The following is a 26512-nucleotide window of genomic DNA, read 5'->3' on the forward strand; positions in this document are numbered from 1 at the left end:
TTGTATTGTCTTGTTTTATGTCCTTTGACACACTTCTTCACAGCTTTATATTGGTCTATAATTCCCGCCCCAAACCCCACCCCCCCCCCCCCCCCCCCCAAAATTGACAATCACTCTCTCTCTCTCTAGCACTCAGTTTATTATTAAATTTAAGAAATAACAGTTTCAACTGAGAAATGGATAAAATCATATTCCCCTTTTAGAAGTTTGGTTTTAATTCAAAGGTTGGCCAATGATTTTTAATTCTACTTTGGCCAAAATTTGGCACTCTTAATTATACTTTAAAGAATTTCTTATTTTCACTTTGGACTATTTACCATTTTGGAATACATAATTTTCTTCAAAAATTATGAAAACAATTTTTTTACAAAACGATAAGGCCTACGAAATTGGAGATAGCTTTACGATAAAAATCGGAGGCTGGATAGTTGATATATCTTGTTCTTCTTCAATAGCCAATTCTTCTTAACACCATGATGCCCTTAAGAAGTTCTAGCCTATACCAAGATATATAAGGTTCCAAAGCTCAGAAACCAAGCCCAGCTCTTCCGACATACCCACTTCTCTCATTATATTCTTTCTTCTTTGAGAAATGGCTTCAATAGCTGGAACTTGGAAGATCATAAAGGAGGAGGCATTGTACATGGAAGTTCATCCCTAGGGGTTTTTACCATGGACTCCACCATGAACTTCTTAATCTTCCATAATTTATCATCCATTAGACATGCCATTGTTTCTGAACAGGCTTCATGTGCTCCTGGAGGAATTGTTGGTTCAAATTTCAAGAGCTTTGCATATTCACTTAACAAGTGAAACATGTAGTCATAAACAAAGTCCATTTTAAGGTTCTCTTGAATGAATTTGCTTCCTGCCTCTCCAATTTTCTGTGCCTGAAATATAAGTGTTGGAGGAGATAGAAATGTGAAGAAAAACAATTAAAGAAAGAAAGAAAGAAAGAAAGAAAGAAATTTGAAGCAGGTCTAGCACCAAATAAGAAACATAGAGCATGTTAGTTTCCATTGCTGACTATCACAGTGCTTATAAACTTATGTAATTTGTACAACTTTAATAACATAATAAATAAATGTGATGTTAGGGATACTACAAATTTTACTCTATAAGTATTATAAATTAACGAGTCATCAATCACAAAAAATAGAAATTGAAACATTTATTTGGGTTAAATTACTAATATGATCATCCAATTACACCATAAAGTTTAATTTGATCCCTTAAGTGTTAGGGTGTGTTTAGATACCGCTTATTTTGCTGAAACTGAAAACTTATTGCTAAAAGTACTGTAGATAAAGGTAAAAGTTAGTTGAAATAGTATAATGAGGCCCATGAATAGTATTAAAAAGTACAGTGGGACCCATGAATAGTAACAAAAAAAAGTTGAATAGTAAAATAATTTTAATTTTCCATCCCAATCCAAATGCACACTTAGTTGTGTCAATTTAATCCCCCAACTATTAGTTGAATCAACTTAGTCCTTAAGTTTCAATATCAAGTAAATATTATTATGAATCTCTTCTTTTGAATCTTAATGAAATTGACAAAATTAGTTAATGTAGCAAATGGAACATAAGTTAAATGGTTATTCTAGAAAGTGTGAAAATTCTAAAGCTAAATCAACTTTCAACTATTAATTCTCTTAAAATTAAATGGAAGACTTAAGGATTACATTGTGACTTGATTTTGAAGTTGAATTATTACATTGACACAATAAATAGTTGAGGGATCAGTAGTTGGAGGATTAGTAAAATTGATAGTAGTTTTAGTTTTTTTCAATTTGTTTTTTGTGATTGGTGATATGGCAATGATTTGTAAAGTTTATGTAGTAAATTTTGTAATATCCTTATCATCAATCTTTCCAAAATGTATAGCACTAGTCTATTATGTACGTTACAAGCATTTGATGAGAAAATTAGAAAAATCTTGTTGTTTCTTTAAGGAAAAATAGAAAATTAACAAAAACAATTAACACCATTTTGAGAAGGCTTTTAAACAGTGCATTTCTATATATGTGTTCTGCATTGGTTTTTGTTTTTCATAATTCAAAAAAAGAGAACTGTTTTAGGAAAACAAAGCCACCACATGCAAGTCGACAGGCTAAATTTTGTTGTGCCAATAGGAGAAGAGAGAGAGAGGTTTACTTTGTCGGTGTGATTATTGCCCCATTCGACAGCAAGCTTAAGATCTCTGCATATATTATTAGTTATATTGATGGGCCAGTAGTGTTGCATGGGCACTAAGCTTCTTGTGAAAAAGTCATGGTACTGAGGATTCACTAGCAAGGTCATGGAATTGCAAGCTAGAATGTACTTTTCACTCACGGACCATGTCCATCCTTCTATGTAAATTTTATATCTTCAGATGAAAAAGCCAAACAAAACAGAAAATAATGTCATTAATAACACTATGAATGTATTATGACATATTTCAAGGGAAATTATAAGAAAAATGAAGAAAAATAAATTGTTGAGAAAATTAAAGAAGTGTAATATTTACCTATGGGTGCATTGTTCTTCTAGTTTTGAGTTCTTGAATCCTTGTTTAGATTCTTTTATCCAATCCTGAAATCAAATAAAATAGTTGAAGTAAATATGTTCCAAATTTCTCTCAAAAGCCTGTTTGCGTAGTTCTTTTCTCCTATATGTTTCTTTCACACTATCTCTTCTAAGGAGGGGAAAAAACACTATATCTACTTCAAAAAATACAATCAAACAAGATCATTGCGGAATTGCTACATATGAAATTAAGCACAATTTCACAAAGAAATAGCCTACTTGTTTCTCGATAAGAGATAGATGCATGCTCAATATTGTTTGATTGAACAATTGACCCATCAGCTACTTATTGTTTGAAGAAACCTTCCACTTCAATGGGTTTATTTTATTTATTTATTTATGAAAAACGAAAATAAGATAACTAATTTAGTATTTATTAAGATAATTACATGTGTTTTTCACAGTTTTGATAACCAAACAAGTCAATGATGTCAGGGTTGGCCCGCCGGCCCAAGGCTTGGGGCCCATATGCTAGAGAAAGGCCCCCCAAAGAGGGGGCATAAGGGTTATATATATAATGTGAATTATTCTTTTTTTTTTTTCTTCATTTTTAAGAATGCTCGAGAAATTTAGTGATATTATAAATATTACAAATTTTACTTTAGAGATCTTACAAATTTTAGTGTCACTATCACAAGAAGTAATCAAAATATTTATTTATTATCTTGTTGAAGTACAACCAGTCATATTCTTTTCTACATCAGTTTGTAAGATTTTTGTAGTAAAATATATGACAGCATTAGCATTTTCCCAAAAAAATATAGATTAATATAATCCAACCAAATCACCATTAAGTGAATAGAAAATGCGAAACTACCACAAATTTTATTACAAAAAACTTACAAATGGATATGGCAAGAATGTGATTGGTGTTACTTAAACAATATAATAAATGAATTTGAATTAATTAATTTTTTTAATTGATGGCACGTTATTTTGTAAGACTTATGTAGTAAAATTTATAATAAACCAAGCATCACTCAAGTGAATTAATCATGCTAAAAGTAAGAATAATGGGTTGTTAATAAAAATTTGTAATATAAAACATTTACTAAATTGATGGTTACTAAACCAAATATTATTTAAGTGATACTATGAAAGGAACCATTTAAATTTTTGCTTTTAAGCCTGAAATTGTATTAAGTCAACCTTATGATGTACAAGTATTTAATGTCTTTTCTTTTATTTAATATTCTTAGCAAAAAGTTCTGGATAATTAAACTTGACCACTCATACTAGACTTGTATGAATTAAAATAAAAATCAAGGAATTTGACAAAGAAATTCACCTGGATATATAAACGGACATTCCAATCATTTTTGTTAGGGACATTGCACTTTAAAAGCTCTTCTCTTTTTTTAGACACATATGGATTCCCTTTCCAGAAAGCATAGGGTTTTCTATCTTTCCATTTGATCCTTTTATTGCCTTCTTTTAGGGCCTCCAACGTAGTCCTCCATGGCTTTATATCGAGCTCAGGCCTAACAAAGGAAAATTTTTGTTAATTATTTTTTTGAAAAAAAAAGAAGTAATTATGAATTACATGAGAAAACAAAGGAGTGCAACCCCTGTTATAATAATAATAATTATTTTATAATAACCACTGTTAGAAGCTGAATCATATGAAAAAAAAAAACACAAAAAAAAAACAAACAAGTATAACCTTTTTTACAAGTTTACTTAATTAGATCAGTAATGTTTTTTCTCAAAAAAAAAAAAAAAAAAAAGATCAGTAAAGCTATTATTATATCGTCGGGCCATCTTTGAAGACTATTATGGGGGAGTTTACTGTACGTTTACGAGTACCTCATCTTATATATGTACATACATGATACAATATTAAGTATGTGGAATTTACAAGTGTATGTGTGTTAATATACATGCAAAGGGAGTGTTGTATACACCTATTTTTGGATGAAGTATTTTCTATTTCCATTGCATACGACAGTTCTCTCAAAATTTGTAGACCCCAATAATGCATGAGGTTCACTTGTGAGAAACCTACTACATATAGCTAGCTGCTATATCATATATTTGATATATGTAAACCACCTATATTCAGGGATGGATACATGGTATCCTTTTTTGCATTAAGCAAAAACACCTATGCCTCAAGCATCCAAGTAACTTTTTGCAATCAAATTGTAATTAAATTTGAAGGATACTTACCAACCCCAGAAAGTCCAATCAGGGAAGACAATGTCTAGTGATTCATCATCGTTACAATAATGGAATAGTGGTGGCACCGACTTGGCTTTAAGTCCTTGGTAGTCACGTTTTTTAATCCTGGTCGAGTCTCCACACCAAAACATTAGCTCCAAATCTGGTATCTTCCCAGGGTACAACCTCAAAAGTTGCAAAATTCCCCATATTGTAAAGACATCCCTAGTTTGAAATGCCTCACTATATTTCTCAACATAAGCCTTTCCCTTCACAATCACAAGTCTAAAATTTGCATGAACTCTTCCTCTTTCCACCATGTCCCTTGTGATTCCGGTACTCTTCCATGGCTGTAGATCTTCGTGGATCCACCGGGTGTAAGCCGGACATGCCACAGGGGATGATTCCTCTTTCTTATTAATTGTCACCGGGTGAATGGTTGGGTATGTTATTGTTAAGTTCAAATTGGAGCAATTGAGTTGGAACTCAACATGGGCAGGGGACTTTTTAGGACTTATTGTGGTTGCAATTGTCCTAAAGAAGTTGGCATCTGTTATGATAGACTTAAAAAGAAGAAGAAATTATATGAGAAAAATATATACATTCTAATTGAAAATGCAAAACCGAGAAAATTAAAGATTATACTTGTTTTCTTTAAGCGAAAAAGAAAGCACAAATTTTAAGTTTAGTTTCAGCTAGTTATGACTGTTAAATTGTTAATAGATAGTTCTTTAGATTGAATTGAATAAATTTATTGTATTTCACATTACAATTTAGGTTGAAAGCTACCAAATCTACTTATCACTCCCTTTCAAATCACGTAACAACAAGTGTATAACAAAATTTGGCCGAATTGAATGGGGACCAATGTATTTAAAATTTCAAACTGAGCTTTCTCCCACAAGATCCACGATATTGAAATTCTTGTAAATATTGGAGAATATGCCTCGAATAATTACTAGGTTAGCCAATGGCGTGTAGCTTATGAGTTATGAGTCTTGATTAGCCAAACGGAATAAAATTTTTTCTTTTAAGTAAAAGGTGTAGAAGTCTACAAAATAGCACTAATTTCTCCTTAGTCCAAGATGCCACTCAATTACAATGGCCATTAAAAAAACTATTATTATGTAATTGATGCTGGGGATTGGAATCTAAAAGCAATACATACTTAAAAATATATCATGACTTGCAATCATTTCTTTAGACTCAAGATATTAGGACTGAGCATAACGAATATTAACCAAAAGAACACTAGCCATATTATTTTATGGGAAAATTATAATGACATCTCCTAAAGATTTTTTGTTCTTACACTCATCTCCCCCTCTTCCTAATTAAGTAGAATGTAAAATTCAAGATGTTTATAGCCCTTTTTTTCAGTCATTTAGGGGCAGAGAGGGTTATATATATATATATATATATATTACACTACTCAATATTTTTTAATTGGATGCAACTTTTGACAAATCTACCGTTAGATTATATTGTTTTTATATATTTTTCATACTTGCAAAATTTCAATTAATTGTTTAAATTCAAGTTTTTGTAGTTTAAAATAATGCATAAAAGATGAGTTTATGGATCAAATGGTAAATAACATTAATTGGCATGAATGTTAAGAACATATAGAATATGTAATTCAACGGTGAAATTTTTAAAATATGAATTCTATAACAAATTATTGTGTGGTGTAACATTATTTAAAGTTATACTAAGTATAATTTGAACCCAACCCTTTATATATATACATGTGTGTGTATAATTTGATAATTTTATAAAAGAGAAGTCCGAGTAAATAATTTACGTTTTAAAAAAAGTGGGTTTCTTATTTTAAACTAGAAAAAAAAAGAAGAAGCAACGTATGATAATGAAAAACCTCAGTTAGTGCGATTTACCTTTATTTGTATAGTCAAATCACTGCAAGTCACCTAAAAACCATATTGCATCCCACTACTTTCCACTCAGGAAATTGATAAAAATGCTACAGTTGTTCTCAATATATTTAAGGTTAGTTTGGATAGAATTTATTTTGTTGAAATTGAAAACTGAAAACACTGTAACAAAATAATTTTTAAATATGTGAATAATACCGTGAGATTTATTTTTAATAAAAAAATTGTTAAAAAGTGAGATTTATAGGTTCCGAGTAATGTTCATGAGACTCACTAATGCACTAAAAAGGGTTGAAAAGTCAAAAAGTGCGGCTACTGTTCATGAACAGTAACCACACTATCTCCATAAATGCATGCCAAAAAAAAAAAAAAAATAAATAAATAAAGGGGAAAACGCAAAACTCAAAACCCCAAATCCAAACCCCACCATAGTCTTAGGGTGTGTTTGGTTGCTGGAAAACGTTTTCCGGAAAATACATATTTTCCGGAAATGCTAATTTCCGGAAAAGGAAAATGTATTCGGGTGTTTGGCTGTCTCGGAAATCGTTTTACGGAAAATCAATTCCGGTGTTTGATTCGTCCAAATATTTTACGGAAATCGTTTTACGGAAAATTAATTCCGGTGTTTGGTTCGTCCAAATATTTTACGGAAAATACTTTACGGAAAATACTTTACGGAAAACGTTTTCCCATGTTTGGTTCGGAAAATACTTTACGGAAAATAATTTGGATCATTTTACGGAAAATGATCTAGAATCTGGCCCTAAAAAATCGTCCATCCTTGAATGATATATGCATGGAATTGGAGAAGATCAATGCTATATTTTGCTCTTATAGATAAAATTGAAGAACCTGCATTCCCTATACATATCTGTAACAATACAAAAATTGCAGCACATTTGGTTCAACATCAAACATAATCATTCGAAATACATAATTTGGGCAATTGTATCGTCCCAATAATACAAAAGAGTACATATATAATACATTGATACGTCAATATTAATACTACAATGTCTAGTTAATTCCTAAATCTACCATCACAGTCAACATGAAATAAGCAAATCAAATTTGTGAGAAAAAATAACCATCTAACCACAACTTCCTCAACCTAGCATTCTTTGCTAAAAATCCACGTGCCGTCTTCTCATTCTCACAAAGATGGTCGAAGGCAGTAGCGAGCATATCTTCGCTATATCCATCCGCCATCATAGCCATTACCTCATTATACAAAGTTGTGTAATCTACCGGGCCCCGATTAATTTCTTTTAGAGCGACAGCTATTTCCTTCAGCTGACCAGACAGATCAGTCAGCACACTATCATCAGCAGTAGAAGCTGCACGCCCTCTTTTGCGGGACTTGGAAATTCCCGACCCAGTGGTGGATGATTCATTTACGTTCTTCCCCTTTTCAACCACACATTCATCCACATTATCTGCCACAAACTCTGCACTATCCCCATTATCCCCATTATCTGGCTCATTTTCGATATCCACTCCAGACTTAGCAAAGGCACCTGTGGCTGTATCCTTCCCCACCACAATCGCTAATTCATCGTAAAACTCAATTTTTTTGTTCAGATACTCGGCATGCTTCCGATGTGCCTATAAGGGAGAAAAGAACGTATATAATAATGCAATAATAACTTCACTCATAAATTCAATATAAAAGACTTTGCAATAACAATGACACTATAAATTTCATATAACATGCAAAAACATATATTATTATCTATATTAAGAAAATATAGTTACAAGCCATACCATAACTTCTTCTTGGTAGGTTTTAGCATCACACGTTATCATTTTCAGATTTTCATCCCAACCGAATCCACTCTTCTTTCTAAGCTCTTGAATAGTTGCCCACATGGACCTTAGAGTCCGCATCCGGTTCTCCACAAATACAGGGTGGCACTCAACCCCGAAATGGGCCGTTATCTCCTTCGCTACAAGAGCAAAGGAGCCGGCCCTAAAAGTATTAGAGGGCTTATTGCCCTTTCCAGCCTCCTCTGTTAATATCTTTAGCATCATCTCATGCATAGGTGGCAGCCACCTAAATTGCTTGCTGCCGCTAACCTTTTCCTTACCCTTTGACATTACTACATACGAAAATAGTATAGTGAGAGTAGCATTCAGTAATTACACTCGGAACATGAATAACAAATCAAACACACATACAACCACGCTTATGAATGTGCACAATAGAACGGAACATGCTAACTATGGAAATGACAATGTAATACCATCAAATAACAATGTAATGCTAAAAATACTTTTTCATTACATCACCAAAAGTCTATATTACATACATTGTCTTTAAAAAAAAACAAAAAGAAAAAACACATTACAATCATAAAAATCTAAATAAAGTACTACTCTCCACTCCTGATATAATCAGACCACATGGCTTGACATATCTCATCTCTCTTAGCATTCCATGATCTACTATCTTCGACGGACTCCCGACGAGACTGTGTTTCTTCTTGGTGGTCACTAAGCTCTACTTGGTTCATTGCATCTTCCATAATATGGTCATTTGGTTCAACCCCCATAATGTGATTATGAACCACACAACACGCTAACACTACTTTCACTTGGGTTGGGAAAGACCAATATGGTTCTGCATCCAACACTCGAAAACGTTTTTTCACCACTCCAAACCCTCGCTCAATGGTAGTTCTCAATGAAGAGTGTCGGAGATTGAACAATTCTTGCGCATTCTCAGGAGGACGATCACTAAACTCTTTCAAGTGATATCGTACACTCCGATATGGTGACAATATTCCATTTTTATTACCATATCCAGCATCACCAAGATAAAATTTACCTACATATATTAAAAAAAAAAACCAAATCACTACTATGTTTAGGAAAACACATAATATTTATTAAACTAACAAACCAAAAGGGTGAAGTAATCGTGTAATACCATTGGGAATTGAAAATCCCCCTGGCCTAGCAAATGCATCATTTAATACACGTGAATCATGTGCACTGCCTTCCCATCCAGCCAACACATAAGTGAACTTTAAGTCGAAACTAATGGCAGCTAACACATTTTGCGTGGTTCCATCTTTGCGACCACGAAATCTTCCTTGTATTTCAGGTGGCACAGATGCACGAATATGTGTACCATCTATTGCTCCAACACAATCCTAATTTTTGACAAACATAATGGTTTAAAATTACATAAATCTTCACAAATTACAAAAACACACAAGTCGCAATATTTACCTTAAAATATGGGTAAAACCTTCTGCTATTCCTTATCTCTGGAGGTGTATCTTCGCTACGCAGTCTTATTAGAGCTCTATATAATTTCAGGACCCCCCTAAGGACAACTTTGAAGTATCTATGAACAGTCTCAGTTGATCTATAGATCCGACCACCCATTACACGAAACCTCACATTATGACCAATAATGTGCAAGAAAATGAACACTTGCTCCGTAACAGACATGTGAACAGTCGGACGTACGTGCTCCCCCTCGGTGAGGGCGTGACATAAGTGGTGGAAAGCTATAGGCTTCATCCTAAGTTGATTCACACAATGTCTCTCACTTCCATGCAAAACACTATTTATGTATTCCTCTCTCTCGGCGGCATGGTTAACATAAGGCGCCCTAGGCAGATCTCTACGTCTACGTCGTAATTTCTTTAACAATGCAACCCCCACAAGGAGGACAGATGCAACTGATGCAAGAATTGCGGCTTTGGTTTTTTTCTTCATCTAACAAAATCACAAACATTGTAGTCTAAGAGATATGTAAACAAGTATGCTATTCATTACACCATAAATAAAATCAGCCACAAACATATAACATCCAAACCATCACATTGCATTCTATTTACACTATAACAATACCATCACATTGCATTCTACACAGAACCCAACTAACCAAATTCTAATAAAAATCACAGCAAAAACCAATCATGCATAACCAGTCAAGCCCCAAAAGAGCTTACACAAAAATTCAAACCACAAAGCAATTGGGAATAACCTGCAATCAGAAAAGCCCCAAAATTGATATATGCATCACCCATAAATACACAGTTTCATAAACCAATCATTACATTTCATATGCATAATCCACAAATACACAGTTTAATCAACAATGGATAATTGAAAAGATTAATAAACCTGCAATCAGAAAAGTCCCAAAATTGATATATGCATCACCCATAAATACACAATTTCATAAACCAATCATTACATTTCATATGCATAATCCACAAATACACAGTTTAATCAACAATGGATAATTGACAAAATTAATAAACCTGCAATCAGAAAAGTCCCAAAATTTTGGTATACATTACCAACAAATACACAGTTATAAACAATGTATAATACAAAAATTAATATTCATCAAAAAAATTAATAAACCTGCAATCAGAAAAGTCCCAAAATTTTGGTATACATTACCAACAAATACACAGTTATAAACAATGTATAATACAAAAATTAATATTCATCAAAAAAATTAATAAACCTGCAATCAGAAAAGTCCCAAAATTTTGGTATACATTACCAACAAATACACAGTTATAAACAATGTATAATACAAAAATTAATATTCATCAAAAAAAAAAAAATACAAAAATTAATAAATAAAAACATGTAAAAAATTATATAAATATTTATATAAATAAACTGTTAGTATTTTATAGTGTGCATCGGATGTGAGTGGATCGGTGAGGTGAGTGGATCGGTGAGGTGAGTTTGATCGGTGCATTTTCTCACCGTGGGTCTGCGGCGTTTGGCGCGGTGGTCGTCTGGCAGAGCTCGGCGTGACCGGTGTGAGGTAGATCGGAGCTCGGCGTGAAGGGTGGTTCTCGTGCTTTCTGTGTTTGGTTGGCCGGATCGGAGCTCTGGGTGGCTGGATCGATCGGCGTGGTCGGATCGTTGGCTGTCGTTGAAGCTATAAGCTTCGCTCGTTGGCCGGATCGGACTTCGTTGGCTTCGATCTCGCTCTCGCACTTCTCGTTGGCTTCGATCGACTTCGTTGGCGTCGATCTCGATCGTTGGCGTCGAGCTATTCCGCGCTTCGATCTCGTTAGACGGCGTCGATCTCGTTAGACGGCGTCGATCTATTCCGCACGATCTCTCTCTCTCGTTCGATTTTTTTTTTTTTTTTTTTCTTTCTCTCTCGCTTATGTTTGCTGTTCTCTGTGTTTTCTCTCTCTCTCTCTGCGTTTTGCAAGCCACGGAAATGAAATGAAGTGAAAATGAGGGCAGAATTTCATTTCCGTGGTCAAGGCTTCAAATTCTGGTCAACAGGAAAACGATTTCCGGAAAATAATATTTTCCTCCAGAGCCAAACGCCCTATTTTCCAGAAAACGATTTCCTGAATTCGTTTGAAGCCGAATCAAACGCACCCTTAGTAATAATGGAATGTAATAGATAGATTCAAATAGTCATTACTCATTAGTCATTATAAAAAATGGTCATGATGACTCATTACCCTAGTACCTTTCAACCATTTTTTAAATAATAATTTGTATTTTCTTCCTCCCTTTCTATACCAAAACCCAAGGTCTCTTTCTCTTTCTCTCTTTTCTTGCCAAAGCAATGGTTGACTTCGGTCGTCGGTAGTCATTGTTGTCGGCCGATATGGGTGTTGGGTGGCCAAACGGCCCAAACTTGCCAAAGAATAGGGTAAAAGTTGATGCTTTTGTTTTGAGGAAAAAAAGGCAAAAAAACTAATAATGAATATTTAATAGAACAACTTTAAAAAAAAAAAAAAAATTGAGAAGAGGAAATAGCGTATAGGATATATTTTAAAAAGTTGATAGTTAAAAATAAAATAGAGAAAAAGTAGATTTTTGGTTTAAATATAAAGATGAGATGTGAGTGATTTAGGACATGACTATCAAGAATGGGGTTGATCAATATAGACCACAATAATCATACAGGCTTTTGGTTTATGACTTCAGAAACTGAGAAAACTCTGGACATGACTGTAACAAAGGTTATGGTCAACAACCACGTTAAACACCTCTATAACTTTTAAAAAGAAAAAGAGGTTGTTATTAACTATGTTAATAAGCAAAGAAAAACAAACAAACAAACATGGGAGGATAATAGCTAGCCTGGGAGGGACTTACCTTGTCAATCCAATAGACGAAGCCGATAACAAAGAAGAAGACGAAAATAGTTGTGGAGGCCCATCTCTTCCCAGGAGACATCGAAAAATAACGACACAATGGAGCTCCTTGTGACCAAAACCAGAAAACCGAATGAACACTAGTTCCCTTCTCCATATTAACAACCACCTCAATTTCTATCTCCTTGACTTGAAATAGTGATAATGTTTTATTATAAGAATCAATTCTTTGTCCAAATTTATCTTTTTGTACTTTTCTTCTAAAATCTGTGGCCACTAGACTTTCTAACAAGGCTGTCCATTTGGCTTGAATTTTGATGCATTGCTTAATTACCACGGCATAGTATCTTTTTTAATCGAATCTTTTAATTTTCTCTCTTTTTTATTTAAATGTAAGATACATAGCATTTAAAATAAATGGCGAAAATACAATTTTTGTCCCTATATTTTGGGGTCACAATCAATTTGGTCCCTACATTTTTGTAGCAATCAATTTAGTCCCTGTTATTTTCAAAATACAGTCAATTTGGTCCCTACGGTTAATTTACTAACATAAAATGTCTACGTGGCATATGGTGTGCACTGTTGGCACACTTAAAGCTTACGTGACATAAAAAATAATATTAAAAAGTACCAAATCAGCATTTTTATAATTAATAAAAAGCCATGTCAAAAAAAAAAAAAAAAAAAAAAACCCACAATTCTAAAGTGATTTTTTAACGGAAAAAATAAAAATAAATTATGATTTTCTTTCATTTTCTTGCAATCCAAACACACAAACATCGAAGGTTTGCAAAAGACCCATGAAGTGAAAGTGAATCAAAAATTTTCCGAGCATGATTTGTTTTGATTTGGAGATTGATCAGTCTTGATCTTGCTTGGAGGCTTTTAAAATGGGTTTATTAAGTGTTAATCTTTGTTGTTGTTCAGTCTCCTTCTTCATTATCTTTTTCTTGACCGGTTAGTTAGAGATTTCTCCCCTTCCCATTTCCGGCAACTATAAAAAAAATTCAATTAAAAGACCCAACATGTCTTCGCCTTTCTTACACTAATCTATTCCAAAACCCTACTTTCTTCAACAAACTGCCACCACAAAGACTACCTCATTTCCAAACCCATGTTGAAAGCTAAATCAAAACCCCATTCCAGAAATACAAAGTCACAAACAATCTCAACAGTGCACACATCAAAGGAAAATCAAAAGAGAGAGCCATGGGGTTTGGCTGTGTAAAGCTTGGCGGGTTCCATGAAATCTGCTGCAGACTTCATCTCCTCCTCATATCTGAAAGTAAAGAACCCATATCCATTTGCATCCAAACGTTTCAGTGATGTATAAGTATATCAAAGGTTAAATTGGTTTGATTCTCTCTGTTCAGTTGTTGGTAATCCAAATCCTTGGCATTTCTTTAGATCCAAACACAAACAAAGTTTGCCGGGTCTTTCTTAGATCTTGATGTGTTTAATATTGAGTTTTTTTTTTTTTTTTTTTTAAAATTTTTTTTTTAAATTTATTTTTAATTTTTCCGTTAAAAAAATCAGTTTAGAATTGTAGGTTTTGTTTTTTCTACGTGGCTTTTGATTAATTATAAAAATGCTGAGTTCGTACTTTTTAATATTATTTTATATGCCATATAAGCTTTAAGTGTGCTAACAATACACATCGTTTGCCACGTAGGCATTTTTTATTAGTAAATTAACAGTATGGACCAAATTGACTGCATTTTGAAAATAATAGGGGCTAAATTGATTGCTACCAAAATGTATGTACGAAATTGACTGTGACCCCAAAATGTAAAGACCAAAATGGTGTTTTCCCCAAAATAAATATCATGTGTCGTGTTTCACATCTAACTAAAAATGGAAGGGAATGGAAGGAAATTGCAAGATTCCTAATTTGCCTCTTGTGATTAATAGCTTTGGGTTTTTATTTCTTTTTGTAAAAGGTGAGAGACATTGGTGCTCATGCAAAAAAATGGGCTAATATTATATAATGAGAATTGTTATAGCTACAAACCATTTTACAACGTTTTTACAAAATGTTGATGTAACCAATTTCTTATTGGTTTTCATCTAAACCCATTATTATTATTATTATTTTCATTTATCAATAATCACTCATCACATCAACAGTTTATAATTTTTTTTGTAAAATAGTTTGTATTTTTAGCATTATTCTTAAATAATATCTTTAATCTATCTTCTCGTCTATAATCATAATCTATAATAATATATATATAAAATTGAAGATGTTTGGCTTTTGATTTGTTTCGTAATATTTTGCTACATAAAATTTTGTGACATCATTTGTCTAAGTTCTTTATATTAAAATTGAATAAGTTTATTGCATTTCACACTACAATTTAGGTAGGAAGATACCAAATCTGCTTATACGTTGATTAAAAGTTTAAAACAACACATCATTTGTTCTCAAAAAAAGAAAAGAACACCACATGATTATTGGTAAATTCTTTTAGCAAAACGGAATCAAAAACTTCTTTAAGCAAAAGGTTTAATCTTCACAATGGTGCTAATTCCTCTTTTAGTAGTACAGTTTAATCCAATTAGATGCCACTCAATTATGAAGGTCATTAAAGAAATATATTACATATGTTAAGGATTGAATTATTACGCTCCATTTGTTTTGACATTAATGTTTTTTTAAAAAAATGAGTAATTTTTCAAAATTTATTTTTTAGAAATCTATCTTATATTCTTATGTTTGGTAGTGACCTCAAAATGAGATATAGTTGTTTTTAATAGTTTGCATATTGCCTCTTAACTTCTTTTATTTAGCGTGGCGTGAAATAAAGTTCTTTTTTTAAAAAAATTTAGCGGAAAAAAATCTCTAAAAAATAAGTCATACTTCTAATAAGGGTTTTCCATTAGACAAAGATAATTTTCTTTTTACTAATATTTTCTGATGTTACTAAACATTGGAAAACATGAAAAACTATTTTTAGAAAAAGTTTTCTATCAAAACAAACAAAAATACGTACTCAAAATTATATCATGAGGGCTTTTAACTCTTTCTTTAGACTTAAGAGTTTAGAGTGAATTATTAAAAAAGTGTTAAGAGTGAGTCTAACTAATATTGACCAAAAAAAAAAAAAAAAAAAAAAATTCACACAAGACTAGTCATATTATGTTTCTAGAAAAATTACATTGACCTCCTCTAAGATTATTTGTTATTACATTTATCTCCCCTAAAATGCAAATTATTTATAATGACCTCCCCTAAATAGATGAAAAAATGTTTTTTTAAAATCCCGTAAAGAAAAGGTTAAAAAAAAAAAAAACTCGAATTTCCTATTAGAGGTTGTGCGAACGAAAATTTAATTTGAGGGTAAAATAGGTAATTCAATATTTATTTTTAGTCAAATAATCTAGGTATTTGAGGGGAGGGGGGAAAATTGATAATTAATATTTTAAATGAGTAAAAAAAATAAGAAGTGGGATATAGGATACATTTTAAAAAGTTGATATGTGTTTTTATTTTAAGAAGAAAAAATTGGAAAGCTAAAATAGAAAAAAAAAAGTATATTTTTAATTTAAATATAATTAAATTTTAGAAGTTGAGATGTAAGTACTTTAAAATATGGGTGAAAATAGCCAAATACCACGTTTTGGCAAAATTTGTGATAAATAAGTATTGTTTCGGAAATATTTAGCAACCTACCACTTTTTTAATACTCGAGTTCCACTAAATCGAGTTCTAAATAGTATTCTAGTTCAGTGAACTCAAGTTCCTAGTGAGTCACCAGCGTGACATTGCTGACTTGAAATTTATGTAATTAAAAAAAAAAAGTGGTATTCGATATTATTGAAATTGAGTATCTCTTTATAGTACTTGAGCTTAGTTCAGTCGAGTAACTTTTTTTTTTCTTCTACTTTTTGTTTTTGTTGGAATGGATTGAATAGTCAAACTTAGTAGCTTGACATTAGCCAACAAACCATTAAATGGCTTGCATGCCCATGTCAGGAAGATGCAAGATATTTAAGAAGTTTCATTCATGAAGAAATGCAAGAGCTTGCATTAAATATTCTTCATGAATTGTCTAAGAAGATGGCCAGGAACAACACCTAACATGCAAACCAAATTCATGCTTCTTTTCTTTGGTCATAAATGCTTGCCATTTTTTTTGACCTGACAAGTTTCTTTGACTTGTAAGAGTGAGTTCCTACGGGAAATAAAAATAAATAAATAAATAAAGAAGAAAAAGAAAAAGAAAGAAGAAAGAGTGCCTCTATGTAAGACAGAGAGATAGAAAAGAACTCGATTGTATGAAAAGTAGGGAAAAAAAAAAAAAAAAAAACAAGGTACTCGACTGTATGAAGCTCGAGTACTATAAAGAAGTACTCGAATTTAGTAATATCGAGTACCACTTAATTTTTTTAATTACAGAAATTCCAGGTTAGTAGTGCCACACTGGCGACTCACCAAGAACTCGAGTTCACTAAACTCGAGTACTAAAAAAGTGGTAAATTGCTAAATATTTCCGAAACAATGCTAGTTTGCCACAAATTTTGCCAAAGTGGTATTTGGCTATTTTCGCCTTAAAATATGGCTATAAAGGGTGTGCCTAACCAGCATTGATCATAACCACAAGAATCGATATAGGCTTTTGGTTTATGATTGCGAGAAACTCTTGACATGGTCATGAAAGTTATGCAGAATGACACATCTAAAGTGAATCTAATTTTTCTTAGCAAAAAAAAAAAAAGTGAATCTAATTTTTTATGTTGCAAAAAAATAGTGAATCTAATTTTTGTGCAAAGTTTTGACAAATAAGGATGGTCACCAACCAAGAAAACATTTATAATAGCTCCCAAACATCCCTATTTAATAAATAAATAAATAAATATTAGAAATATTATTTGTCATAAATGTAAAGAATATGGGCATACTAAAAAACAATGTGACAGACATAATAAAAATGTAAAACAAATAATTAAATTAGAATTTGAGAAAGACATAATAAATGAATTAATGGAAATATTTAATGTTAAGCAAAAAGAAATAGATCAAATAATGAAAAATGAAGAAATAAAATCAACCAACCCACTTAAAATTAATAAAAGAAAAAGGAAGCAAAAAGATATAATAATGAAATTGATAGAAAATCTATCGAATCACCATAAAGACAAAGAAGAATATTTATTAAAATTGAAAGATTCTATAGAAATACCTATTGTTTGTATTAAGTGTAGGAACTATGGACACCATGTTATAGAATGTGAAAAAGCTAAGAAAGAAAAAGATAAGAAAGAAAAAACAAAAAAGAAACAAGATGGCGTAGATAAAAAACCAGTAACACTACAAGATTTAATGACAGAAGCAAAAATGGTAAAACAAGAAATTAAAAAAGATAATTCCACAGAAATAGATGAACAAAATATTGCAGAAATAATAAATTTAAAAGAATTTCCTAAACCTATGAGAGACCCACCTTTATTAGAAAAAGATGATGGCAATAGACAGAATTTCTTGAGTTTAATTGATAGAGTAATTTTCTAAAAATGGCATACAGAAATTACTTTAGTAATCAATAAAAAATTCTCTTTGACAGAAATTGCTTTAATAGACTCAGGTGCTGACATGAATTGTATACAAGAAGGATTAATACCCTTAAAGTATTATGAAAAATCATTTGAAAGATTAACTCAGGCCAATGGAGAAAATCTCATAATAAATAAAATACCCAATGCTCATATATGCCATGATGGAATATGTTTTGAAATAGTCTTTGTTTTAAAATGATTTTAGGAACTCCTTTTATGGCTTTGCTTTACCCCTTTTTAGTGACAGATGAAGGAATTAAAACTAATGTGTTGGGAAAAGATATATTCTTTAGATTCATTTTACCACCTGTCCTGAAAGAAAATCATTCTTCCAAAAAGGTCACTATTGTAAAAGATACTAATAAAGAAAGAATCTATAGAATTGAAATAAGTTTGTCATCTTTAAAGACAAAAATATCACTAGATGACCAATTGATAGAAAAGGACAAAAAGAAATTTAAACAAGATAAAGAGACAGAGATTTGTTCCCCCATTGCTTTTTAGCATAAACACCGACATATAGCCCAAACACCTTGTGAAAAAGAATTTAAGGGAAAAAACAAAGAACTATGCTTATAAGTTCTTCTAGTCAATATGCATGGATTGACAATATGATAGAAGTACCAAATAAAATGATAATAAATGACATATTTACACCCTTTATAGTATCCTTAAATATTCATGTAACAGATGTTTTAATAAAAGAAGCTTTGATAGATTCTCCTTTATTGGTCATTAATTATGGTAATCTCTTGAGTAAAGACAGACTTAACTCCTTCATAGGAAAAGTTAATCATAAGTTTTTGACAGATTTTCCCCAGACCATTACAGTAGTTGATAAAAGAATTTATGGAGAAACTTTATTTCACATATTCGCATAGAATGAGATATATAGTAATGCATACATGAATAGAATCATACTAGATTTTAAAAACCTTTTGAATTTCACTCACTTTGACAGATTTCATCATGACTACTCTAATACCATTACTACTTAGCTAGAGCACAAAGGTGTATAGAGAAAAGCCTGCTCCCATAAGATAGCTTTTTAGAGACTGTGATTCTGTCATTGTGGAGCTTGAATCTCCATCCTCCTTGCCAGGGAGTTGACAACCAGATGCTTCAATGAATGCACTGGTGCTAACAAGATGTAATTCCAAAGCCTTAAGGGTCTTTTGGAATAAAGGTTTTTGTCTGAGGGTAAAGGTTGTGTGTAAATTATCAAGAAGTATTTTAATATGAAGAGGAAGGTCTGTGAATTCTCCGTCTTGAAACATGAGGTCAGTGCGGACCACTTTTTGCATAATTACACTTTTTTCACCACATGAATACATTGCCTCTGCTAGCAACGTATCCTGAAGGGATATTGTCTCTATTGAGATGACTTCATGCCTATCTGAAATCCTTAGTACTGAAGGCTTTCAGAATTGTTTAGGTTGCACCGCTGGTGCTTTGCCCTTTCCTTTCATGGCTGCCTGGGAGGTTCTTTTACTCATATTAGTCTGCAAATGGGTTTTAGGAAAAAGATTATGTTTTGAGATATGATCTTGAAAATAAATATTTTCTTGCAAAGCTTCTGTAAAATTTATTTTAAAATTTTTTCTATCAATGTCCTTTTGTAAAGTCTTTTTAAAATATTTATAAGAAAATTTAAAGCATATGTAAAACAAACTTTTCTCTGTACACCTTTGTGCTCTAGCTGAGTAGTAATGGTATTAGAGTAGTCATGATGAAATTGTCAAAGTGAGTGAAATTCAAAAGGTTTTTAAAATCTAGTATGATTCTATTCATGTATGTATTATTATATATCTCATTCTGTGCGAATATGTGAAATAAAGTTTCTCCATAAATTCTTTTATCAACTACTGTAATGGTCTGGGGAAAATCTATCAAAAACTTATGATTAACTTTTCCTGTGAAGGAATTAAGTCTGTCTTTGCTCAAGAGATTATCACAATTAATGATCAATAAAGGAGAATCTCTCAAAGCTTCTTTTATTAAGATGAATTAACAAAAGTATGTCTTTCTTCAAACTGTAAATCAGGAGGAGTAGGTTTAGGATACCAATTCTTTTTGGGGTATGGTTCCTCAATTCTTCCTTTTTTACGATTTTGTGATGAAGATGATAAAGTTAATTTATTAATCTATAATTTTTTAGTAAATTGTGATTCTAAATTATCTATATCTGATGAATCTGTCAAATCTATCAATTGATTATCTTCTGAATCTTTATCCTCTAAAGATTCAGTTATTCCTATTGTATTTAATGTCCTATTTTTGTTTTTTAGTGGGTCCATGTCTTTTTGTGACTCTAATTTCATTAAGTCTAACTTTTATTTTTCTCATCAAGCAGATTATCCGTTTTCTCTGTCATGGGTCTCTTTAAAGGTACTCTAAGATGAGGAGGTATTTCATGAGGGATAAATAAAGGGGTGTTAGACGCTTTTTTTATTTTATTTATTTATTTATTTATTTTTATGGAAGTAGAAGGGGGTGTTATTCTGTCTTCTATGTCTTGTAACTTTTGACCAATTGTTTTTAGATATATATTAGTATAATTATTCTGTTGAATTATACTATCTAGGTTTTTATTATCATCACTTAGACTAGGTCTTTTAATAGGAGTAGCCAAAACTTGAGCTCCACTAATTTGATTCAATATAACTGATTCAAAGGGTGGATAAGTTTGGTAAACATTTTCATGATTTTCTGTCTTTCTCCATGACAATGTTTTTTCTATCACACTTATCTTTTTATTATGATAGTCCAAAAAGCCAAAGAAACTAAAGTGTGTCTGCAAGTCTGTCATCATTTCATAATATTTAGTCCTTAAATTATTCCTTTCTTGTTCATTATATTGTTCAAAAAACTGGTTTTTCCTATCAATATTTTCAGGTTTTAAATAATCAAATTTTAATAATTCTTTATCTAAAACAAATTCTTTAGATAAAACATTAATTTGTCTGTCCTGTTCTGTGAATCCTAATATGTCTGTGTGGGTAGGAGAATCAGGTTGAGGTTGGGGCTGATAAAGGGGTTGATGAACATTAGGGGTAGGTTGTGTGGTATCTGCCGGATAATAAGCTGTTTCAGTCTGGATAGGGGTTTTCTTAGTGTTTATAGGGGGAAGGTGTATAACTAGAGGAAGATTCTAAGGAGGTAAAAGTTTGGAATCCAAGAAAGATGTCTTGGAGGAGAAGGAGCTTCTAGGAGTAAACATCATAGGGGTCTTTTTGCTTGAAGAACTACTGGGTCTAATAAGGCTGTCAGTTTGTCTGTCATTATTATTGAAAGCAATAATAACTGTACCGTCTACTTGTTGTGCTATGAAGTCTGGTTCAGTGTTTTCTATCTTTGGTGTGAGGGCAATGGTCTGTAATTTCCATTGTTCAGGAAGGTTTATGTCTTTCCATTGTATTTGTTGGGGTACACGAAGTCTACTATCTGGGGTTGAGGCTTGAAGAAGGAGAGTATGTCCTTTAGGGGATGGTTCAACCATGGATTGAGGGTCAAGGGTGGTTTTCATAAGTTTATAATAAATTCTAATAAATAATAGCTAAGGGTTTTGAGCCTTCTTTCATATACTAACCATCTGTTTTTACATTCAAAGTTAAAGCATCCATAATATTTCTGTCAGATAAACTTAAAGCAAAATTAGGATATATTGGTCCATTATGTAGACTTGTTTCCATCATTCCTAAAAGTGAGTCATTAAATCTTAAATGACTCACTTTATGTAGAGTCATTTAAGGATACTATAAACTTAATTAGAATCATGGACTATGATGATATAGATTATGATGAAGGATATAGCATGAGAGATATAGACAATAGTTGGTTAAATAATAATATGGATTATGAAACTGATTTTGACTTTGATAGTGATATGGATAATTATAATTATAACTATAATAACAATTATAACTATAATTGGAGTACATACACAGGGGATAAAATCAACAGACAGACAGATAGACACAATAATAGTTTCTTAGATAGGATTAATAAAAAATTGGAATCTTTAGACCTTAGCAGCTGCAAAATGCCCCACAAGCTGAACATGTCTCTTGTCTGTATCGACTCCCTATATTTCTTGCAAGCCCGCTCCACCATTTTTCTCGTGATTCCTGTGTGCTTCCAGTGCTGTAGATCTTCGTGGATCCAACGGAAGTACGATGGGCACGTTCTGTTTGATGATGATGATATTGGACGGTCAGAATTGTGTGTTGTTGTGGGGTAGTAGTTTTTTGGGCAGGTCTGTTTTTTGTTTCCTTTTGTGCATTTCAGTGGGAATTCTTGCTCTTTTGGTGATTTTTCTGTTGTTCTTTGGATTGGTTTGTCGCTGTTAGTAGTACCTGATAGTGTTCGAAATCAGTAAGGTAGAATGGCCTGGCTTCGGTGGGCTGTTCAAGCGGTTGATGGCCTGCAAGGAAGAGAATGCGATCAAAAGAGGAGACCGGAGAAGACCGGTCGAACCCCCTCCGATGGAGAAGTTAGATTTGTAGAAGAATAAGTTCCAAGTGTTTTGGAAATGTGTCTGAGAGAAAAGACTTACCTCTGTCGGGTCCAGACCGGTCCCTTATATAGGGAGCCTGGGGCGGTTATTTGTTCAATAACCTCCCTAGGTTTTGTGGAATCCAACAACTCCGGAGTTAACTCCCTCAACGGATATAAAATGGTAACTGCTAAATGGAAGTTAACTTATTCGAAGGGTTTGTCGAGATAGTTGAGGGTTGCTGAAAGTCTAAGTGTTGAGGTTTCGTCCGTCTGGTATAGGGTGGTTTAGTCGTCCAAGGATATTTGACGATTTCTCATGGACGAACCTTATGGACGATCCTGTCGTCCATGGGAGACTTAAACTTATGGAGTGGTGCTATTATTTAATGGACGTTTCTCCTAATTCTGGGTTGACTCTTGGATCATCCTGCGCTGTAGGTTCTGGACGAATCCTTTGGACGAGCTGGAGATGGATTATTTTCCGCTTCTCTATCAGTTGCCCCTTTGTTCAAAGGGTCGTCCAGGACATCGTTGTGATTTTGGCAAAATTTCACTTTTCGTACGCCACGTGTCGCGAAACTGTTGGTTGGCCAGTTCTGTCGATCTCGTTTCCCAAAAGAATCGCCACGTGTCTGTCTCTGAGTGGCGAACGTCGTTTCGTTGACCCTGTTGCTGGGGCCTATAAATAGTACATTCTCTTTCATGCCCCTCACTTTTTTCCTCATTCTCTCTTCTGCCAATTCGTCCAAGATTCTCGTCTAGCTCTCGTCCTAGTTTCATCAGGTATTTCCTCTTTTCTTTTTTTTTTAGGCTCATTTTAAGTTTTCTACATTCCAAACATGTCTTCATCGTCTAGTTTAGAGAGAGAGATAGACGACTACCTGGACGGCTCTGAGAGTGAGGGTAGTATAGGTAGTTCGTCCTGTAGTGATTCCTCAGACGAGCATTACTCGTCTGGGGTTCCTGGCATTCCTTTAGAGGAATTTCAGGAGCAACGACGTAGGGCAGCTTCTGGATCTAAGGCTAGTTCGTCCAGACAGCCATCTAGTCCTCCTCAAGACGAGGAAGAGGACGAGGAAGATGTTATCTATAGTTGTGCCCCAGAGGTAGCATCCACCTTAGACGGTGCTAAGTTAAAAACTCTTGTAGATAGATACCAAATCCCTAAAGAGCTTAACCCTCGTCTACCCAAGGTTGGAGAGTGGTGTTGTACCCCTTCCTCTGGCTTAGGGGTATATGCTTCTTATCTTTTAGCTGGTCTTAGGTTTCCCCTAAACTCTTTCTGCAGAGAACTCTTCCAAAGGTTGGGTATTGGGCCTAACCAGCTCAATCCCAATGGTTGGAGGACGATTGTAGCCATGCAAGTATTATGGCGTGAGGCATTGGAAGGGGACCGTCCAATTACAGTGGACGAGTTCCTTTACTGTTATAAGCCCTCAGAGATCAAAAAATCTGCTGGCTTTTACCAGTTCTCGTCCAGGGGTTCGTATTACAGTTTAATAAAGGGTCGTAGTTCGTCTGACCGGTTTTGGAAAAAAGAATATTTTATTATTTCTGGAAATTGGTCTGGGGACCCAGCTGATGTGGGTAATCCCCTCTTCCCACCTTTTACCAGCCCTCTAGGTCGCCTTCGTCCTGAGGGTATGTTTTTCTTTCTATTTTATTCTGTTTCTCTCTTTTTTTTTTTATGTTATCTGTCACTCGTCTAACCCTTTCTACTGGTGATACAGCTGTTGTTCGTCCACACTTGGATAAGTTCTCCTTGGATCGTATAGAAGCGGTTCGCAACTTTCCAGGAAGGACTTTCCACGACCTAGTTACCCTCAGTCGTCTAGCAACTTGGGGACTTGGTCCAGTTCCTACTGCTGAGAACTTAAGTCACGAGGAGGTCACTCGTCGAAGTAAGTGTCGTCCATTACATTCTATTATTTCAGCTCTCTTTTCTTTTGATTTTTTTTTTAATTTTTCTGATTAATTTTTCTCGTCATAGGGATAAGCACAATGAGGGAAAACAAGGAAAAAACAGTGGCTAGCGGGGACGAGGATGTTGCTGCCCCAACTCCCAAAGTGGCTTCCGTCCAGGCTGGGAAGAGGAAGTCCAAGCCAATTTCAAGCAATGTGGACCTGGACGACCTTCCCAGTCGTCGTGGCCACAAGAAGCAAAAGTCAAGTAAGACTTCCCTTCCCAAGGTTCCAAAGTTCGTACCACCAACAGTGAACTTGGACGAGCTTGTGGACGTGGAGCCCGTCCAAATAGTTCATCCTGTCCAGTCTGATCCTCCCCCTGCTCCCAAAACTTCTTACAAGCCTAGCCCGTCTGAGCCCTCTGATCGTCCCTCTAATTTGGTTCTGGACGAGGGTTATGCATGGAGGACGTTCAAAGGGATCGTCACTGATCATGAAGTTAACGAATGTTACAACATGTCAGTGAAGGAGTTTGAGCGTTCTGGCATCCATGACCTTTTCAAGGTAAGTTTCTTCCTCGTCCTTGTGTGTAAACATTTAACTTTGAATGAAATGTCTAACTCCTTTTCGTCCAAATGCAGGCCATGTCAAAGTTTTATACAGCGACTTGCCAGGCCAAGGAGCTTGCTACTGAGGCCAAGACTGCCAAGGATAAGGCTAAGGAGCTAAGCCATGAGGTCTTATCCAAGAAGGGGGAGGTCATTAGGTTGACCGAGGATTTTAATCGTCTGCTGGGAAGCGAGACGAAGCTGAAGAACGATGTTGAGGAGCTCAAAGCTGACAACTTAGAGAAGGATACCCGCATCGTCCATCTAGAAGGACAAGTCGCAGAGCTTATCTCGTCTTTGGAGAAGGCACGTGAAGAAGCAATTGCTGCTTTTAAGAAGTCTGACGAGTATAAGAATCGTCTAGACAGTCATTATGCAGCTGGGTATGAAGACTTCCGTGCTGATGCCAAAGAAGCGTATCCTGATTTGGACTTCAACTCGTTCAAGCTTCCTCTTGCTACAGAGAGTTCTGTGTTGCAGATGAGTTCCGAGGACGTCAACATCATGGACGATGCTAACACTGAAGTCACCCAGGACGAACCCAAGTGAAGTCTATTTCCTTAGAGAATTTATTTTTATTTGCTTTTTCATGGAAGTGCCCGTTGTTTTGGGCTTTTTACTTCTTTATTTTATTTTATTTTAAAGCTCATGCAAGTACAATCATCTCGTCCAGGATTGTGGACGAGCTTTATATACATATTCAAAACTAAAGGGGTTTTTGGACGTTGGTCGTCCACCCTTTGAATGAAAGAAATGAATAATTCTATTTTTACCTCCGTTGTGTTTGAATATATATGTTTTCAGCTTTATGTATGAACTTTTTATTTTCATATCAGCAATGTGGTTCGTCCATCTAGGAATTCAATTCACCTCGTCTTGGTCATGGGGGTGAATTTTATTACATCACCAAGATAAAGTATGTTGTTTCCTTTGGCTAGATTTTCCATCATTCCGAAATTATGGACGATCATTTTGTCGTCCTGGATGATTAGACTTTTAGCGTTTCTCGTCCAAGGTAATGGATTGTTAAGCTAATTTTGAAGTCTTGGCTCGTCTGCGTTTCGGACGAATACTTTTGGGAATTCATCTCGTCTTGGGGTCTAGACGAGTATGCCCTTTTCATCTCGTCCCATGTTCTGGACGGATGAATCATGCTTTATTTTTTGCTTGGGTTTCATCTCGTCCTGTGTTCTGGACGGATGGACCTTTGTATT

General features: G+C 33.9%; 1 protein-coding gene across 6 annotated transcripts in view; it reads right to left on the bottom strand.

The window, feature by feature from the left end:
- Positions 1-274: 274 nt before the first annotated feature.
- Positions 275-26512, bottom strand: part of LOC126696948 (uncharacterized) — a 64318-nt gene continuing 38080 nt past the window's right edge. The window contains exons 1-6 of one of the 6 annotated variants that reach the window (XM_050393719.1): positions 12731-12878; positions 4740-5280; positions 3859-4051; positions 2512-2576; positions 2157-2370; positions 275-890 (exon numbers count right to left, since the gene is read on the bottom strand). In XM_050393719.1, the coding sequence (XP_050249676.1) occupies positions 621-890; positions 2157-2370; positions 2512-2576; positions 3859-4051; positions 4740-5050 (1053 nt within the window). In that variant the 5' untranslated portion in view covers positions 5051-5280; positions 12731-12878 and the 3' untranslated portion in view covers positions 275-620. The other 5 variants (XM_050393717.1, XM_050393716.1, XM_050393714.1 and 2 more) reach the window with 5 other exon arrangements.

This window comes from Quercus robur, chromosome 8, assembly GCF_932294415.1.
Source record: "Quercus robur chromosome 8, dhQueRobu3.1, whole genome shotgun sequence".
Lineage (NCBI taxonomy): Eukaryota > Viridiplantae > Streptophyta > Magnoliopsida > Fagales > Fagaceae > Quercus > Quercus robur.